Source organism: Enhydra lutris, unplaced genomic scaffold (assembly GCF_002288905.1).
Source record: "Enhydra lutris kenyoni isolate GAN:26980312 unplaced genomic scaffold, ASM228890v2 scaffoldscaffold36, whole genome shotgun sequence".
Lineage (NCBI taxonomy): Eukaryota > Metazoa > Chordata > Mammalia > Carnivora > Mustelidae > Enhydra > Enhydra lutris.
The window spans coordinates 13392446-13408978 of NW_019154120.1; the positions used below are offsets into that span (position 1 = coordinate 13392446).

The 16533-nt window shown below is 36.1% G+C and overlaps 1 protein-coding gene across 3 annotated transcripts in view; it reads left to right on the forward strand.

Annotated features, from left to right (window-relative positions):
• LOC111154260 (vacuolar protein sorting 4 homolog B) overlaps window positions 1–15061 on the forward strand; it is a 33429-nt gene extending 18368 nt beyond the window's left edge. The window contains exons 6-12 of one of the 3 annotated variants that reach the window (XR_002641076.1): window positions 2871–3027; window positions 3413–3561; window positions 4261–4342; window positions 5662–5881; window positions 8766–8906; window positions 10726–10877; window positions 14811–15061. Coding sequence is in view for 2 of the 3 variants with exons in the window: in XM_022513765.1 (XP_022369473.1) it covers window positions 2871–3027; window positions 3413–3561; window positions 4261–4342; window positions 5662–5881; window positions 8766–8906; window positions 10726–10827 (851 nt within the window). In the remaining variant the exon portion in view is untranslated. Of the gene's footprint in view, window positions 1–2870; window positions 3028–3412; window positions 3562–4260; window positions 4343–5661; window positions 5882–8765; window positions 8907–10725; window positions 12204–14810 lie in introns of those variants that run through there. The other 2 variants (XM_022513765.1, XM_022513764.1) reach the window with 2 other exon arrangements.
• The last annotated feature ends 1472 nt before the right edge of the window (window positions 15062–16533 follow it).

Genomic DNA, 16533 nt, shown 5'->3' on the forward strand with positions numbered 1-16533 from the left:
CTGAGGTAGTAGAGCATTGTGAATTTTTGTCTCTGTTAAGTTAGCACCTTAAATAAAGTAGTGATACACCTCTACACCAAGATACTTAACTTCATTCACATATTTCAAAAAACCCAGATGTCAGCCCGTAGGGCAAAGGGTGACTCACCAAAATGCAGCAGAATGCTTTGCTCCCATTCAAATAGAGGGTGCGTCTATATTAAGAAATTTAGATCTGTGTTATAATTGACATGAAAGATGTCCACATATATATATAAAGATGAAAACACAAGCTATAAATACGTGTAGTATGACTCTACATTTGTTAAATAGATATGTGCACTGAGAAGTAAATGTTGACAGATTAACATAAAAATCCTAGTGTTGTGCCTAAGAGATAAGATGATGGGTGATTCTTACTTTCTCCTTGAACTTTCATCTGAAGTTTTGTTTTTTGTTTTTTGTTTTTTGTTTTTTATTTTTTATTTAACAGACAGAGATCACAAGTAGGCAGAGAGGCAGGCAGAGAGAGAGGAGGAAACAGGCTCCCTGCTGAGCAGAGAGCCCGATGTGGGGTTCGATCCCAGGACCCCTGAGACAATGACCTGAGCTGAAGGCAGAGGGTTAACCCACTGAGCCACCCAGGTGCCCCTTATCTGAAGTTTTTACAGTGGCCATGTTCTAGTCATACAAAAGTTTTTCCCATTTCTTAAAAAGCGGAGCAAGAAATATTTAACATTTTCGGATGAAGTGCCTATCCTCCAGGGACAGCTCATTCTCACCTTGAGGACAATATTGCTAACCCAACTGTCTGGGTATAGTTGAGGTCACAGCTCCAGCAGCACGTGATGTCTGGGCTGAACCATTCCTTCATGTTATCCTCTTTATGACTGATAGCCTGCCTGTGCGCTGATGTGGCTGTACCCACAGCGTAACTGAAACAGGTTGTCCCTTTCAGAAACAAGCTGGTTTATGTAGAGAGCAAATCTGTGGTGTTGGCCTCAAACTGAACAGGTCCAGGAAGTGATGTCATATTTGGGAGTGACGAGCAAAGACCCTGTGGGCCCCTGGGTGTCCACCAAGCAAGGTATGACTTAAAACCTAACTTCAGAAATACGAAATTAACAGTGTAAAAATTGACATCATGATCCTGTAAAGGCACAAAAGTATGGGTGAGCTCATTTTATATTCGTTAGGCCGGTGTTTTCCAAACACAAGTCATTTATGTGTCTTATGATTATTTCCATATATGTGTACCATTATTTTTTAATATTTTTCTTTAAATCACTCACTTTTAAAGCAAATGTTTGTTAAAGTGTAGCAAAAATATACAGAGACCAGTAGGAACCTTAAAGTGTTCAGCTTCATAAATTACAGAAAATAAGTACATCTCTGTAATCATCATCATGCAGATAAGAAATGATACCAGTAACCCGTAAGTCCCTCTGTCAGATCATTCCCTGCAAAGGTGTTCACTCTCTTGACTCCTAACACTGTAGATCGTTTTGCCTATATTTGAACTTATAAATCATGTTTCTTATTTTTCCATAGTAACTTATTTTAAAAGATCGCTTTGCGTCTACTTTAAAAAGAAAAATTTGTATTTTTCTATATTAAAAATGATTTAAATAAAAAGTATTTGTATTCTATCTGAAAAGCACTTCCTGTGCTACCGGTCATATACAGCACACTTAAGGGAACATGACTTACAGTGCAGACATTTTAAATAGGAAGATAGAGTTCAAGGCAAAGTTGAGGCTTTCATAAAAGTAAATACAACAGTATTTAGTTTTGCCATTAGTAATCTACATGTTCTTATATAGATACCATGTACCCATCCACGGTTTGAACCTAGAAATTTCTTAAATGTATATTTGATATTTTTTTGCCGAATAAAACTCAGCCTGTTTTATTTTAGGCAGCATTAGGATTTTTTTATTAGGAAAATGGAAATACAGAGTTGACTTGTTCACTTGTTATATTTTGGCAAAACTAGGATTTCAGGGAGTCTCCTCCTCATTACCCAACCACCTGAATAAGGATATGCTCTCTTAATAGTAAACTGTGCTTCCTTGTGGAATCAGGAATTGGATAGAGCTTTGCGAGGGATCAGCCAGACTGTGTTAATTTCATTCCTCCAAAATACTTAAAGGAATATTTAATATTCTTAATATTAAAGAATCATAAATATTTATAAGAAATAGAAATATTTAAAAGAAAATGTTTCCAGCTGCCCTTGCCGTGTGGATCGTAGTTTATCCTCCAATATTCTGATATTGAGTATTGCACACCACAATCAGGGCGTGCCTTTTTTTTTTTTTTTTTTTTTTTTTTAAGATTTATTTATTTGACGGAGAGAGAGATCACAAGTAGGCAGAGAGACAGGCGGGAGGGGGGAGCAGTTTCTCCGCTGAGCAGATTCCGACACAGGGCTCAATCCCAGGACCCTGAGATCATGACCTGAGCTGAAGACAGAGGCTTAACCCACTGAGCCACCCAGGCACCCCCAGGGTGTGCCTTTTAACTGAATGATTCTGTCCTTACTAGACTGTAAGCCCATGAAAGGCAGAGATCTTTTCGTGTTCATAGTTCTTGGTCTCTACATTGTGGTTTCAGTACATACTGGTTGAACGAATAAGTGAAGTAAATGAGCTTCCTTTTAGAAGGATTATATCTGTGTAAACACATATGACAAAGTATTCACTAGAAAAAGCAAGTAAGATACTTCTAAGATACACTTACCTTAGTTTGGTTTATTTAAAAAAATTTTTTTTATTCTGATAGCTGTAGAGCAAAAACCTCTTCACAGTACTTCAGTATGGATAATATCTCCGGTAACAGAAATTAACAGTCTTGAGATTCTCATGTTATTTTTCTAATGCAAATTTTAGGCAAGAGAACACCTTGGAGGGGAATTCTGTTATTTGGGCCACCTGGAACAGGAAAGTCCTATTTAGCCAAAGCTGTAGCAACAGAAGCAAACAACTCAACATTTTTTTCAATATCTTCCTCTGACCTTGTCTCTAAGTGGCTAGGTGAAAGTGAAAAGTAAGTAAGTTGATTTTTTTTTTTTTAATTTCTCTTTGCCTGGTAATCATTATATCAGTTTGTAAAATAATAGGCTTCTTACATCATTCATAGATATTCAGAGAAGTGACATAGTATAAGTATTCATTTCTCTGTCAAATCAGTCTGTTTGAAATTCATTTCATAGGAAAAAGATAACATATGCACAGTTACATATATTGTAGTTTAGTAAATCATAAACTGAATTATCCAACCAAAGCATTCTTATTTTCTGGACCAAAACATGCTTGGACTTTAGTTCATATAATTCTATATATATATTCTGTTTCAGTTTTTTTTTTTTTTCATTAAGTCATGTGTCATTTACCATTTTTTTAAGAAACTGAGAGCTCTTACTTATTTTTAGGCTAGTTAAGAACTTATTCCAACTTGCTAGAGAGAACAAACCTTCCATTATCTTCATTGATGAAATTGATTCCCTTTGCGGCTCAAGAAGTGAAAATGAAAGCGAAGCAGCCCGTAGAATTAAGACGGAGTTCCTAGTTCAAATGCAAGGTACCGGTACTGACTTCTTTTTATTTTCTGTTTATTGTATAACTGCTATTATCATAATAATGGAAAAAATTCAAGCCGAATTTCTCCATTTTAGCAGACTGTTTTCATTGTGCCGTGTTTCATTCTGATTGTCCTGCACACGCACACAATGTGCACCCCCTTGTAATCATCTGTAGGATCTGGACTCAGGCATAAACAGAAGATTTGCATATTCACTTATAACCTACCAGGAACAGTATCAGCAAAAGCAATGTGTAGACTTCAAATGAAATCTTTTGAGAAGAATATGAATAGTATTTGTCCACAGTCTAGCAGATTTGATTCTTGGCAGTATTTGCCTCATATTTGAATAATGTGACATTTGATTAAATACAGTATTTTCAGAGACTCTCAGGATGAGGCACTTTAACATTAAACACCACATTTTTTTTTTTTTTTTAAGATTTTATTTATTTATTTGACAGAGAGAGGGAATACAAATGGGGGGAGTGGGAGAGGAAGAAGCAGGCTTCCCACTGAGAAGGGAACCCGATGCGGGGCTCAATCCCAGGACCCTGGGATCATGACCTGAGCCGAAGGCAGACGCTTAATGACTAAGCTACCCAGGTGCCCCAAAACACCACATTCTTAACATGTAGACGAGGTTGAAAAGAACATTAAAGTGACAAATTCCTTAAAATATTACGTATTTTGATGCAGGCGTTGGTGTAGACAATGATGGAATTTTGGTTCTGGGAGCTACAAATATACCGTGGGTTCTGGATTCTGCCATTAGAAGAAGGTATGATGATACAGTGAAGATCTTACTTCTCACTGCAGGTGTAAGAAGTCAGTAACAGTTCCCTTTTTGTCCAGTGAAGAGGCATTCTGACAGGTTTTCAGAATTTTTTTTTCTTTCAGAATTTTTTTTGATGTACCGTAACCCTGTTGCCCCTCTGCGCTGGGGGAAGAGAGGCAGGCATTTGTTTGCTTGCTTGCTATATTGACGATAATAGATTTTCATATATGGAATCTTTCACATTGGAAAATATATTACCTAATGCTTACTGTTAATTCTAATAAGCTTAGTATAAGGCACTGATGCTTCAGAAATGTACAAATGTAGCTTTATATTTCAATGGAAGACTTTCATATAAAATTTTAGCAAAATGACAGTCATACAGTTTAAAGCCAGGATGTATTTTCGTTAAAAAAATTTATGTCTGATTCTTAAATTACATATTGAACTTGAGCTACAGGAAAGTTATATAGACTTATTACTTTTCATGCACACCATTCCCTGTTTCATTCATTGAATTTTGCCTGGTAAAAATTAGCACCAGTTCTTGGCACTTTTGTGCCACTCACTTGATAGTTTGCAGGGTTACCACCCAGTATTAAGAAAGGAAATCTGCTTATTTTTGAGAAATGGCCTAATTCTAAACCCATCTCTAAAATAATGGAAATTTAAAATTCTCATGGCCACACACAGTTACATGAAGAATGAAATTTTCACATCTAAATTTTCCCTTGTTGCTTCCTCCCTTTACAAATGCTGAAATTCTGAGAAGGCAAGCAAAGTTACTGTTAATAAAAGTGTTAATAAAAAAGTTTATTTTATTCTGAATTACCCTCTATAATAAAGTGGACATTTGTGTAGACATATGTTTATTAGATAAGATTTTGAGTAGCTTTACCATTTTGAATTTAGGGAATTATTTTGTCTTCTTTTATTTCACATGATTAACCATATTAATCCCTGGGTCAGCAGTTCAAATATGATTCTATGAGAAGCTAATCTTGTGGGGCATACCTAGACATGAACACTGTGGCCAAAATAACCCACAAATCATGTGAGAAAGATTAAATCACTCCAAACTGGTTCTATGGCTATTTTGGACTTACTTGTTAGTTGCTAATGTGTTCTGGATATTTTCCCATTATTTAACCTAAATATAAATGTTTAACTCTGACACATATGGGCCCATTTAACTTATTCAGCTTAGCTTTGTATAAATGAGAATATCTGAGCATCTTGTTTCTTCTTGAGAAATCTGAATTTTCCATTGAAATTAAATATATGTGGGTAATATTCTTTATGTACACTTCCTTCATCTTAAGATTTGAGAAACGAATTTATATTCCTTTGCCTGAGGCCCACGCCCGAGCAGCGATGTTTAAACTGCACCTGGGGACCACTCAGAACAGTCTCACAGAAACAGACTTCCGGGAACTCGGGAAGAAAACGGATGGTTATTCGGGGGCGGACATAAGTATCATCGTGCGCGATGCACTTATGCAGCCTGTTCGAAAAGTGCAGTCAGCTACTCATTTTAAAAAGGTAAGGAGCTTTAGGGGATGCCTGGGTAGCTCCGTTGGTTAGGCAGCTGCCTCGGGCTCGGGTCATGATCCCAGCATCCTGGGATTGAGTCCCACATCGGGCTCCTTGCTCAGCAGGGAACCTGCTTCTCCCTTGCCTCTGCCTGTCACTCTGTCTGCCTGTGCTCGCTCTCTCTGACATAAAGATAGGAGCTTTGCACCATCCTTTCAGATATTTTTAAAGTCAAGTTTGGAGACCATCATTGATTTGTCTTCAGATAATTTTGGGAAGATTTCTGTTTTATATAATAAATAGTGGGTGTATAAAATAAATATTCCATTTCATTGAAAATAGGTTCTCCCACAAAGTTTATTAATAGCTATTATAAATAGTTTAATGTATTTTAAAAGTTTTTATGCAGTGATTTTTTTGAAGTACTTACTAAAATTTTGATATAAGTATAGAAACTTTAAATATATAGTGACCACTGGTATAACTAGAATATCCTTGAGCAGAATCTGTTGCAGTTAACACCTCATTAACAAAGCAAAAATACTAATAGCTAATATTTAAATATTCACTGTGTTCTAGTCTTTTTTTTTTTTTAAAGATTTTTTATTTATTTGACAGAGAGATCACAAGTAGGCAGAGAGGTAGGCAGATAGAAATGGGGAAGCAAGCTCCCTGCTGAGCAGAGAACCCAACATGGGGCTCGATCCCAGGACCCTGAAATCATGACCTGAGCTGAAGGCAAAGGCTTAACCCTCTGAGCCACCCAGGCGCCCCTGTGTTCTAGTCTTAACTCACTATTTCATTCGGTACTCACAAAAACTCTACAAGAGGTGCTTCTGGCCACCTGTTGATCATTAATCTGAGACTTAGATGTTAACATGATTAAACTGGGCTGCTAACACGGTTTGCCCAGGTATAACCAGATAGGCGAAGACCTGTGATATTTTCCCTATGTCATGTGTACTTCAGAATCTGAAGCCTCGCTTCCCACACACTGTTTCCTCTGCATGAATGAGTTGCACACAAAGCATTTTGTAAAAAGACTGTGGTCTTGGCATATCCAAGATACTTAAGTACCAGTGAAGTAGGTAATTTGGACCAGCCCTGTTGCTGAGAACAGCAGTATCCAGTATTACTCCTGAAGATCGATGTGAAAATCCTAAAAAAAGATTAGCAAACTTAATTCAGCAGTATATGAGAAGACTAATATATCATGATTAAATTACATACAATAAAATAAGTATTTTTAAAAATTGTGAGCTTGAATTAAAACCTGAATTTGAACCCCGACTCCACAATATACTTGTTATATCTCCTTAAGCAAATTATACTACCCATTTAAGTCTCATTTTTATCATTACTACAGTAGAGACAATAGCACTGCCTCAACGTACAATTGAGAGAAGAAATGAAGTAGTTCTCATAAAATACTTGAGTAGCCTGGGGAAATAGCCTTTTCCTTCTGCAGCCACTTGGTTACTGGAAATACAGGAGGCTCAGGGTCAAGTTTATGTCCCAGCTGTTGTTGTATTGTTGTTTTTTTTTTTTTAATTCTCTTTGCATTTAAAAACTATGGAGTTCTTAGGAACTCAGTCCTTTCCTACCCAGAACTTTTCATTCAGTTCTCCATATGACTGCCAGGGACAGCTGTGACCCTGAAGCCAGGTCCTTCTTAGGAGGATGAAAGTGAAGCAGCCACAGTAATGTTAACATCTGGCCTTCTGCATCACCAGCCAGTAGATCTCCCAGTGGCTCCATCCTTCACTCCTCATTCTTAAGGCTGATAGCAAAAACAGGATTGCCTGTCCATTTATTTATAAAATGTCTAAAGTATTACTCGAGCCTAGAGATAAGTCAGAAAGTACTACAATCAAAACCAAAAATTTCTGCAGCTGAAATTTTTGTGGAGAAAGACAGACAATAAAATACACATAATTTAAGTAAAGGCAGAATGTTTATATTTCTGCACCTGCCCTAATCCTGATGTAATATTTAAGATTGATCATGGTGAAATAAATATTAAATGTGAAAGCAACCCCCAATTTTAGTATAGATTTGTTGTCGTCTGAAAAATACTTGCAAGTGACTCTGAGTCACAAAGGTTCTATCTCTGGGTGTTATTAAGGTTTCATTTTAAATCAGTTATGAATCACAGAATAGCACTGAAATTACACTTAGTATTTAATTTTGTACTTAATTTCAAGAAGGAATTTTTTTTTTTAATTTATTTATTTGACACAGAGAGAGAGATCACAAGTAGACAGAGAAGCAGGCAGAGAAAGGAAGGGAAGCAGGCTCCCTGCTGAGCAGAGAGCCCGATACAGGGCTCGATCCCAGAACTCTGGGATCATGACCTGAGCCAAAGGCAGAGGCTTAACCCACTGAACCACCCAGGTGCCCCTCAAGAAGGAATTTTTGTTGAGAAAGAAAGATTCAGTGATTTCACACTAATAATCTTCCAAATATCACAGAACTTTCCCAGTTTTGGAAAACAGAGAAAAATTAAGAGAATTATTGAGGAAGCCTTTTTTATGGACTCTAAGACCATTTAATAAGCACGAGAGGAGAAAAGAGAACTCTTAACCACAGATGTTTCTTAAACACAGATGTTTCTTTTCTTTTTTTTAATTTTAACTCTTTATCCTTCGATCATGTAAGTAATTTATTGGAGGAAATTTCAAAATAGAGGAAAGCATCAAGAAAAAAACTAAAACCAAACAAAATCTATCCAATCACCCAAAGAAAACTACATTTGTTGTATATTCATCTATTTATTTTTAGAATTAGACATTTTAACAAATACAGAATAGTACATTTTCAGATTTCTTAATAATGGCCTAAATCTTAACATAGTTAATTTGTTCAAATAAATATTTCAGACTATTTATTACAGGTGCACGGACCTTCACGAGCTGATCCCAACAAGATAGTAGATGATCTGCTAACACCCTGTTCTCCTGGTGACCCTGGTGCCATTGAAATGACATGGATGGATGTCCCTGGGGATAAACTTTTGGAGCCAGTTGTTTGCATGGTTTGACATTTTAAAAAATTATAGTTTGTCATTTGTGAGACAAAGATAAACATTTTCAGTTATGTAGGATTAGCTAGAGAATGTCAGTATGATCAAGCATGTTTATGAAATACTAACTACTCAAAAAGTTGTAAAGTTTAATTGAACTTAAAATTTAAAAAATAATTATCTTTAAAATATTTTTGTGGGCTTCAAGAAAAATTAAATTTCCACTGAAAAAGCTGTTATTCAAAAACACAGATTTGTAAGCTTACCGGTCTTATAGCTGAGATACCATCACCAGAATACTTTTCTATATGGCATAAATTATTGTCAGGACTTAACTAAAAAGCAGAATTGGTGAAATTTCTTTTCTGAATCTAAGATTTTGTAAAATATCCAGAAACCTTCATGCCTTTATCATAGTAATCATAATGGTGTTTTTCGGTTTTACTTCCCCAAGCTTTGTAGGAAGTTTAATGTGCTTGGGGGGTAAAAAAAGTCCTGAAACTCAATTTTTATGATAAAAAAAAATTACATTTCTATAATTTATACTGAAGGGATTTATAATTCTTAAGACTCATTTCGTAAGGTATAGGAAGCTTACTGTGAAAAGCTACATTTATTATTTTTATGTTTTCTTATTGCTGAACGCTCAGTTTTTTAAATCTTCTGCTTCAGTTACAGATTTTTAAAGAGCTTTATGTCTGAATTAACAGTAACTTCCAGAGAAGAAACTTATTTACATGCTATGTACACATAGATCTATAGACATATATGAATCTCTGTATGTACATAGTATGTGTATAGATACTTTTATGTGTTAATGATGTTTCCCTGAAAGTTATTTAGAAACCCTTTTTTGTTTCAGTCCTTGCACTGTTGTTTTTTGTTTTTTTTTTAAAGATTTATTTATTTATTTTAAAGAGAATACATGCAAGTGAGTAGGGGGGCGGGGGTGTTGAGGGGGAGAGAGAGAGAATCTCAGCCAGACTCCCTGTTGAGTGTGGAACCCATCATGGGGATCCCTGAGGTCATAACCTGAGCCGAAATCAAGAGCCGGTGCTCAACTGACTGGGTCACCCAGGTGCTCCACTATGTTACTTTTTAAAGATTTTGTTCTTTGACCATTTTTCATACTGTTTTATAAGAGACATCGTCCAGAAGTTAATCTTTTAATGAATCCCTGGTATTAGCAGATTTTTTTCCCATTTTGATCATAATTTTAATTAATAGTTAAAAATTCTAGGGGCACCTGGGTGGTTCGGTTGGTTAAGCATCTGTCTTTGGCTCAGGTCATGATCTCGGGCTCCCTGCCACTCCCTCTGCCCTGCCTCCCACTGGTTCTCTCTCTCTCTCAGTTAAATAAAATATTTTTTTAAAAATCTGGTTAGGTGGTTTTAATTAAATGGTGTTATGTTTCATGTAAGTATAAGTGAATAACTTCTGTAAGTGAATGACTGTACTCCTTTTGAACTGCACTTGGTGAACTCTCTTATTTTAAGAAAAAACAGATGAGGTGGGAAAAGAGATCAGGGACATACTTTGGAGGGCCTTGATACTCAGGCTAAAAGGATTATACTTCTGATGGGGAAGTGTATCGAAATGGAGAACCATCGAAAGTTGTGGTCAGGACAGGCAAGCATTTCAAGTTGCTGTGCAAAGAAGAACAGGATCAGAGATGTCCTCTAGAAGGAATAAGAGCGTTTATTGTTAGTAACTTATGGCATACTACAAATACTTAGATTTAACCTCAGGTGGAAAGTTAGTTAATAATAATGCAATGATGTTTATTTGATTTGATCATTACTAATACTCCTCTTTTCTTTTTCCCTGACAGTCGGATATGTTACGGTCACTATCTAACACAAAACCCACAGTCAATGAACATGACTTGTTGAAGTTAAAGAAGTTTACAGAAGATTTTGGCCAAGAAGGCTAAACCAAAGACAACGAAGAAGACATTTACCATGTGTGTTCTTTCTTTCATAGGTACTTTTGCCTTTCTTGGATGGCATTCAGATTATTTCCAGTAAAACTCTTTTCCCACAGGGAAATACCGATCTCACTCCAGAGTTCCTTTCATTTTATCCATATTTTTGTTCCATTACCAGTTAAATGCTCCTGTTAACAAAAATTATAAAATAATGGATAATAAGGAAATGAGTGATAAATGAATGGCAAAAAATAGGAATTACCCAGAAGAGGATTAACATTGATTGAGATACCAGTATTTAGAATTGGTGGTATTTGCAAAGAGCATTTCTCTTTTTTTATATTCTTTTTCTTTTTTTCTTTTTAACCAAAACGTAACAGGCCTTATTTTATATTTTGAAAAATAATTCTTAATTCTCATCAATGCAAAATTTATTTACTTTATTAAAAATTTTTAAATGATAGAACCTTAATTCTCAGGGATGGGCGGTAAAACAGCGAAGAGCACTGTGATTGGGCTTGAAAGGTTCTGAATTGTGTTCTAGCCGAGTCTCATTGAGTTTTGATAGGCTAACATTTTTCTTTGTGTAGATTTCAATAATTTCTTTAAAAGCAACAAGCTTCTATAGTTAATTAAATAATACCTTTCACTGTGCAATCTCAAAAGAAGGACTTTCTAAATTGGCGTTGTCTTCATCTTGAAGAAGAAAATTGTCTATTTCGGTGTCTTTTTATAGCATGATTGACCAAAACAGATGGCAAATAAATACATACTTTTTAAATAATTCTGTCATGAAATACTATAATGGGAACCTTTGCTAAAGGAATGGTCTCCCTTTGAATTATGGGAAATTTCTTGTGGGTGTGTGTGTACATATATATATAGATAGAATTTTTTTTTTTAATATAGGCTACCAAGGGTCTTGTCTTTTACCTTTTAAGTCCAGGGAAGTTTGTCTTTGCCACACATATGTTATCAAGTGTAATGATCTTGAAGCTTTAGAAATGAGCTAGTGTCTCATTGAATAATAAAAAACAAACATGATATGTTATTTTAATATCTCCAAATAAATCTGAAGGTGTATGTTACACACTTTAGCGCAAACACTAAGTTGTGCCTTGTGCATTTGCATTGGCTCTATATGCAAAAGAATGATTCAGTTAGCTGGAATGAGCTAGATTCCTTAATGACTATAAAGTTCTACCTTGCAAATACTATAGAATAACTTGCATTTTAAAGTATATTTGCACATTTTACATATAATGCTCTATGGTTGCCTTTGAGTTTTCTGTACAGATTGTTTTTGTTGATACTAAATGGAAATCATAGGCCTGAAATCCACTGTTCTTATGTGAAGTAAATTGATATAACCTACTATTGGCTATTTTCTGTGTATGCTTCTTTATTTTGGGATCTTCTGTATAAGAGAAATTATTATCTAAATTGATTAGATACCAAGAAGTCATTAGAAATTATTGAGAATGCATACATGAAAATTCTATTCGTCAACAACTTTTATGTGAGGGCTGGGAGTTGTCAGACTAACAGCTCTTTGTGGCTGCCTTATAAAATAATTTATATTCTTTATTAGCCTCAGAATTATATAGTATTGCTATTAATGATATCATTAGGAGAATTCACATAATTATATAATAGTTGAAATTCAGAATTTTTTGTAAATCCAGAATTTTTTTTGAGGAGGTATATTACTTGGTTTGACAAAATACATGACCCGGTGGTAAGTAAGTACAGCATTGATGCTAAATGGATACTTTATCACACTGAATTCTTCCGCGTGCTTCAAGAACTGTATTTCAGTATCCATATCACTTCCAGCCATGGCTCCGTTTTCTGTATTACATCTTAATACGTTTTTTACATTTCTGGTTCTAAATCTATTTCTGGAATCAAATAATTCTAGACTCATTCTAAAGTGATAGCGCATACACCATACCTCATGAGTTCTTTATGGACAGATAAGTGCTTACAATGTTCAGGCTCTGTCTGAACTTGAACTATTACGAAACTGGGGTAGATGGTTTCTGAGGCTTCTTGACATGAGCTGGGTGTTGAAGAACATTTTTTTTCTCAGCCTGGAAACTGTCAGGGTCTTATTAGAGAGAATTTCAATAGAAAATTGACTTGAGTTTCCTGATAACCTGCAGTAAAACAGAATGAGTATGTATATTTGATTATTAATGGGAAGTTCCATTCAGCCCCTTGTCACCGGCACAGCCGAGAAATTGAGGCCCACCTCTGTAACGTTGTAGCCGTAGCCGTCGCAAATGAAGCAAAAGCAAATGCCCAGCATGGACACTACCTTTCCCTCACCTTTCTGAGCTCTGGTAGATGTGCTTTCCTGCCTCCATACCTTCCTTTATGTCCTTCTGTTACTCCACTACAGTGTCGTGTCTTCTCTGCTAATCCCAATCCCATTATTTCCCTGAATACCTAGCTCATGACCTATATTCTCTCTGCTGGGAAGAATTCCTAAACTAATCTCACTCCTACCTTTGGGTTCTAGTAATAAATTAGTACTAAGTTGTTAATTAGTAATAAGTTGCTACTACTATCATAAGAGTTTTATCCCAATTTGAACCCATTCTGTTACTCTTGTTGAGATCATTTGTACTGTAAGCTCATCAGAGAGCTACATTTTGACTTGCAGCTAGCACCGTGCTACACGCTGTTTATTAGGTACTTAATAAAGACTTGAGAAATAAGGGAGTTAATGTCCTTTTACTGACTTACTGGATTATCTATGAGACTGCTTATAAAACAGATCATTTGAAGTGGCTTTGTTCTTGCTGGTCTAGTGAAATGGTAAATTTCAGTCTTGGTTACTGGGGATAGAATCAGGGGTAGGCCGGAGCCAGCTCCCGCTGGCGTACGAGAACCAGTACCCATCTCTTGCTACCTGTGAAATCCTTGAGCTCATACTGGCAGCTTGAAATCGGCTCTGGTGGGAGGGTTCACACTGCAATCAAGTTGCAGTTAACATGGTGTCACATAAAATGGAGTCAGTCTGTAGTTGAAAAATTAATGTTTATTGCATTTATGAAAGTAATGTACAGAAGTTACATTTTTAGAGTCATAAAAAGCATTTGTTAAAATCCAGTACCCATTTATGATTTTTTTTATTTTTATTTTTATTTTATTTTATTGTTTTTAGAAAAACCCTACAAGCTAGGAATAGAAGGGAACTAATAAAGGGCATCTACAAAAAGGAAAAAAAAGAAAAGCAGTACTGTAGCAAGCATCACACTTAATTGTGAATTATGGAAAACTTTACTCCCCTGCTATCACCACTTCTTTTCAACTTTGGACAGGAATTTCTAAGTTTAGAGATTGAAAAGGAAACAAAATTATTCTCAGATAACATTGTATATGTAGCAAATCCAAATTAATGTAATCTTAGAATTTGAATTTAATAAGGTTACAGCATCCAAAGTTAATAAAATCATGGTGTATATCTGAGCAACAATTAGGAATTAAAATTATGAAAACAATACCAATTATAATTGCATCAGAAAGCATCAGATATCTCAAGTCTGAAAGATGTGCAGACCTTCACATAGAAAACTAGGATACATTACAAAAGAAAACCTGAATAAATAGAGAAATGGGCCCTGTTCATGAGTCAGAAGATGGTTAAACTATCAGTTCTAACCAAGTTGATTCTAGACTTAATGTAATCTCAAATCTGATATGTAGATCTCTCTGCACATCTACGTGTATATTCTCTAATCCCCAGACACAAAAAAAGATGCTTAATAAATTGATGATTGAAAAGAAAAAATATTTTAAAGTTTGAGTCCATTTTTATAATAGTATGTTTCTCCTAGCTGTATGTTTCTGTCCATATACATAGAAATGTAACAAATTTTTTTTCACCTCATGTTCATTTTGTCATTTGTGGTTAGTGAGATTTTGGTTGATTTTTTTTTTTTTTTTTTTTTTAATATTCTCTCCCCCTTTTATCTTTTCAGATGTCACCTTTTCAGTGAGAGATTCCCTGGTCATCCTATTTAAAATTGCAATCCCTCCTGATGCTCCGTATACCCATTCCCTGCTTTATTTTCCTCTGCAGCACTTACCATGTAACATGCTGTATAGTTTCCTATTTTCTTACTTGTAATTTTCTCTGCTAACATGTTCTGTGAGAGCTGGGATTTTCTGGTCTTTCTTTCCTCTCTCTCTCTGCTGTATCTCAGTATCCGGAACAGTGCCTGGTGTTTGTTGGGTGCTCAATAAATATTTATTGAGTGAATGAATCTGTAAATTTTTCTCAGTCTGAATACTTTACAATAAGTATGTATTATTTTTGCCCCCCACCCCCGCCCTGCCCCGCACATTTTTACTTTAAACGAAGAAAATTAGGAATGAAAACAAATATATCAAGAAATTAACAGTGGCTAAATCTGGGTGGTAGCAGTATGGATGCTTGTTAAGTTTTCCTTTGTTTTATTTTTGTTTTGTTTTGTTTTTATTTTTTTTAAGATTTTTTTTTTAAATTTATTATTTATTTGACAGAGATCACAAGTAGGCAGAGAGGCAGGCAGAGAGAGAGGAAGGGAAGCAGGCTCGCTGCGGAGCAGAGAGCCCAATGTGGGGCTCGATCCCAGGACCCTGGGATCATGACCTGAGCTGAAGGCAGAGGCTTTAACCCACTGAGGCACCCAGGCGCCCCAAGTTTTCCTTTGTTTTTATCTTTAAATATTTTAATTTCCCAAAATAAGCAAAAGTTTTTAGGGAAGAATTACAGTTGGGCCAAGAGCTGATCACAGGAATTTGTCTCCCCCTTTGGAGCTTTATAATAGCAGAAAAGCTTTTAAGAAGAGAGTAAAAAAACAGAACGGCATAGACAGTCATCAAACAAATGTACTTGGGGAGCGTGCTATTCCCTCAAACTGCCCTTATGCTTTTGGGAATGCCCCTAGCCTCCCGCTACAGGAACCAAAGTGGGGGCATCCTGTTTTTCTCCATCACAAGGCAACCCTCATGGGCACCCGACCAGCCATGGTGCATCAGGTGCTGCCATCCAGGTCCATCTGTCTTGAGCACCACAAAGATGGCAGGACACTAAAAACAGAATCAGCATCACTAGCATCTGACCCGATGGGAATCTGGTAGCTCGTGAGACCGCTAATTACACGATGGTCTGTGGTCCCACGGAATGAAGTGCCCAGTGAGGACAAGACACGGGAACTTCATAGCTACTGTAGAACAAAATGAAGGCAAGGACTGCTGTTTTGAGGTCAGGGCAGGGAGAGAAACCCAGGGATCTATGACTATAAACATTCCTCACATTCACAGTATCAAAAAAGTCAAGTGAAACTTAGTATTTGTGCAGTTACCAAGTGATAGCAGTTGAATTCAGATTCAACAAGTTTTGTGGAGTTTTTTGGTTTTTTAATGTGAAGGTAAGGAAATTTGGGAGGCAAAGAGCAGGGTGCATAGTATTGGGATGTGTATATTTATAAGGATTTGAAGGATTCTGAGTCTTGGGACATACCTGGAGCACTTTGGGCGGGAATGGAGTATTTTGGTGATCAGTCAAGAAAAGGAGAGCTGAATTTCAGAAATGATCTAGTCTTAATGATATAGGTTCAATCAACAGACTGAATTTAGAATTTCAGTTTGAGCTGGTGGAAGTGGTTTTAATTGCTTCAGTGGTTGAAGAAACAACTCGACAATCGAATCGGAACCCCA